The 3,320-nt window shown below is 43.3% G+C and overlaps 1 protein-coding gene across 1 annotated transcript; it reads left to right on the forward strand.

The window, feature by feature from the left end:
* Positions 1 to 600: 600 nt before the first annotated feature.
* On the forward strand, positions 601 to 2,863 carry LOC119646231 (conserved oligomeric Golgi complex subunit 6). Its single transcript, XM_038046621.1, has 5 exons — positions 601 to 756; positions 812 to 1,443; positions 1,504 to 1,724; positions 1,785 to 1,945; positions 2,006 to 2,863. Exons 1-5 carry the CDS (start codon positions 673 to 675, stop codon positions 2,786 to 2,788), a joined length of 1,881 nt encoding a protein of 626 aa, XP_037902549.1. The 5' UTR covers positions 601 to 672; the 3' UTR covers positions 2,789 to 2,863.
* Positions 2,864 to 3,320: the final 457 nt, after the last annotated feature.

Genomic DNA, 3,320 nt, shown 5'->3' on the forward strand with positions numbered 1-3,320 from the left:
TCTGGGTAAGGTCTCGGATTCGCAAGTTTTCCGTACGGGTGGAAATGGTAACTGCAGCGATGAGTAACTCTGCGGAGAGACCATCAACCATCAACTCCGTTTGAGAGCATGTTTCGGTGACTAGCCATTTCATCCACAAGAGGAGGGACTTGACCGGATATGATACGGTTACGAACTGTGGTGAAGTTTTCCTCCCAACTCTTCAGCTGCTCATCATTGTGGATGAGAAGCCGACCGTTAAAGTCCTTTACAGGGCCATCGAACGATTTGCAAGCTCTTTCGTAATGCGGAATACACTTCTGAAATCATTAGATAGTTTCAAAATTGAAAATTTAATGAATTTCAATAATTCACCTCAAAAATGACTATTTGTCTTTGACTTTAAGTGGAGAAAATAAAAGCAAGTTAAATAATAATTAACAAACTATAATCAGGAAAACAAATTAAAGAACTTTTCAGAAGACATCCAACAATTTCATATCTAAGATCAAGAGTTTCAAATTTCTTCCTCAGCTAATAAATTTCCCGCCTTCGGGAACTGCTGAATACATTCCAGCTGTCAACATTCCAATTGGAAGGTGGTGTTGACGTTTCATTTTCCGTGTGTCAACATAGCAATTCCCAAAACATTCCCAGATATTTGCTAGTCCGTGAATATTTTCTATCAGAAAAATGAAGGAACCTGCTACATCTGAAAATGACCCGATCCAGAAACGTTTAAATAAAATACTTGAAACCCGCCTGGATACAGATAAGGTATAGTACAACAGCTCAAAATTAAAGATATCCTGCAAAAGCCGGCAAATTCCAGGACACCCTCGAAGCCTTGTCCGACCTCTCAACATTTTTCACGGAAAACACCTTACAAACCCGACGAAATCTACGTAGTCAAATTGAAAAGCGCAGCGTCGCCATCAATGAGAACTTCCTGGAGTCATTTCGTGAAGTGAAACTCTCGCTGGACTCCATATGCAACGAGATTGATGCAATGGCGAAGTCAGTGAATTCAATGAAGGAGAACTTGCGAAGCTCGCAGGCTCTCACTCACGATTTGATCCAACAAACAAATTCACTTCAAGCGGAGAGTAATAAACTGCAAATTGACCAGCAAATAGCCGGCGCATTTTTGTCACGATTCCAGCTAAGTGTAGCCGAACATCAGACGCTGTACGGAGCCGTGAAGGATGCGCCAATCACGCCTGATTTTTTCACAGTTTTGGACCGAGTTCAATCCATTCACGCTGATTGTCGGATACTAATGCAAAGTGGGTACCAAACGGCTGCATTGGATATTATGGAGGAAATGACGCTGCACCAGGAAGGGGCTTTAGAGCGATTGTATCGATGGACGCAGAGCCATTGCCGGAATATTGACTCTCACGATGTTGGGTCGTTGGTTGTGCAAGCGATGAGCCGGTTGCAGGATCGTCCCGTTTTATTCAAGTACATGATGCCCTTCTTATAACAAATCGCCCACCTTAATTTCTTGGAGTATTTTTGAAGGTATGTGATTGATGAATACGCAACTGCTCGTCGTTCGGTGCTGGTTCGATCATTCATTGACGCTCTTACGGTCGGCGGACCAGGGGGGAATCCAAAACCAATCGAAATGCACGCTCACGACCCCAAGCGATACATTGGGGACATGTTTGCGTGGCTGCATCAGGCCATCCCTACGGAAAAGGAAAATCTATTGCTTCTGATCAAGCTTTGTGACAAAAATGGTTCGTAACAAATTTGTTTGCTTTCTTTAAACAAAATTTTGAAAATATCTCGATTTACAGACCTTTCCGAACAAATCCAAAACGCGCTAGCGAACATTGCTGATGGAGTTTGTCATCCTTTAAAAATCAGAGTGGAAACCATCCTCAATTCCGAAAAGGACACAATTATCCTTTTCGCGATATCGAACTTGCTGCGGTTCTATCAAAATATCATTAATTATGTACGAATTTATACTGCAATTTGGTGGCAGTTATCATCTTAAATGAATCTTTTATTGCAGGTCGTGAAGGGAGGAAACTTAGAACAATGCCTGATCGAGCTTAGAGGCCACAGCGAGCAATCCTACCTCAACGCCCTTTCGGCTCAAGTCCGAAGTATTCTGCAACGCCCAACGACGCAATCAATGGGTTTAGATCCCCCGCAACGGGATCTCGTTCCACCACCAAGCGTCGGAAAGCTTTTGAATATCCTCAAAGAAATTTTGTCAGTTGCCAGTATGGTGGAGGGCCGCCAATCAGACATCACAAAAATCGTCTCCTGCGTTATCGATCCACTACTTCAATCCGTTACCGAGTCAGCTTCACACTTGCCCACAATCGACATGGCTGTGTACATGCTCAATTGCTTATATCACATGCAAACGACCCTCGCCATGTTCGAATTCATGGACGAACGAATGGAGAGACTACAAGCGCAGTCTGATGCGCAAATAGACACTCTGACATCAGAACAGGCTTCGTCACTGGTGGCCAACTTGAACCTGGGACCGATCTACACAATTTTACAGAACAGCCAGGCGCGGATTGAAGCGAATTTATTGAAGATCTTTATGAATAAAATGGATGCTTTCCTGGAAATGCCCGATGTGTTGCTTTTGCCACAGATTAACTTGCTTTTGAGCAGCACGCATCGCTCCACGGTGCAGAAACGTTCATTTAATGTCATTATTACTATTTATAAGCAAATTTACGAACGGATTCATGATCCCGAAAGTGGTTATGAGAGTCCAGAATCATTTTTCTCTAAGACACCGGAACAAGTAGCAGAGCTGCTTTCTGGGTAACGAGTGGGTGTCGTTACAATACCGATATTGTGATTATAGGAACTATCAATAAAATAAAAAGTTATTTTGAGAAAATCGTTTACGGTTTTTGACTAGTCCCTTACCTGATTGTCAGCCTGGTACCCGCAAGCATTTCATCATTTGATGTTGCACTGCAGCTGGAGATCCCAATACCTATGTAGGTTGAAGAAATGAGGGAAATTGTAATAATCATAAATGGGGCGTTTTGTACTAACTCCTAGTGCGGGGTGCTTTAGATAGATTTTGTTGGCTCCTCCCGCCCGCTACTCTCACAGGTTTTAGTCAATATTCTTCGTTTGGTTTAGCTTTTGACCCGTTCACAAGCAAGGTTGGCTCGCTATGATCAGTTGCGCCATTTTGTTCTATCAAAAGGCCGATCTTGTTGGAGTGGCGAGGCTTTCGAATCCACATCCATTGTATCAAGCCACCCTTGATTCGCCCGACCTTTTGGTCGTTTACCATTGACTTCGATGTCCAGGTCAATCTTGGCCAGCGAATCCTCGTTAGCGCG

The sequence above is a fragment of the Hermetia illucens genome, chromosome 1 (genome assembly GCF_905115235.1).
Source record: "Hermetia illucens chromosome 1, iHerIll2.2.curated.20191125, whole genome shotgun sequence".
Taxonomy (NCBI): domain Eukaryota; kingdom Metazoa; phylum Arthropoda; class Insecta; order Diptera; family Stratiomyidae; genus Hermetia; species Hermetia illucens.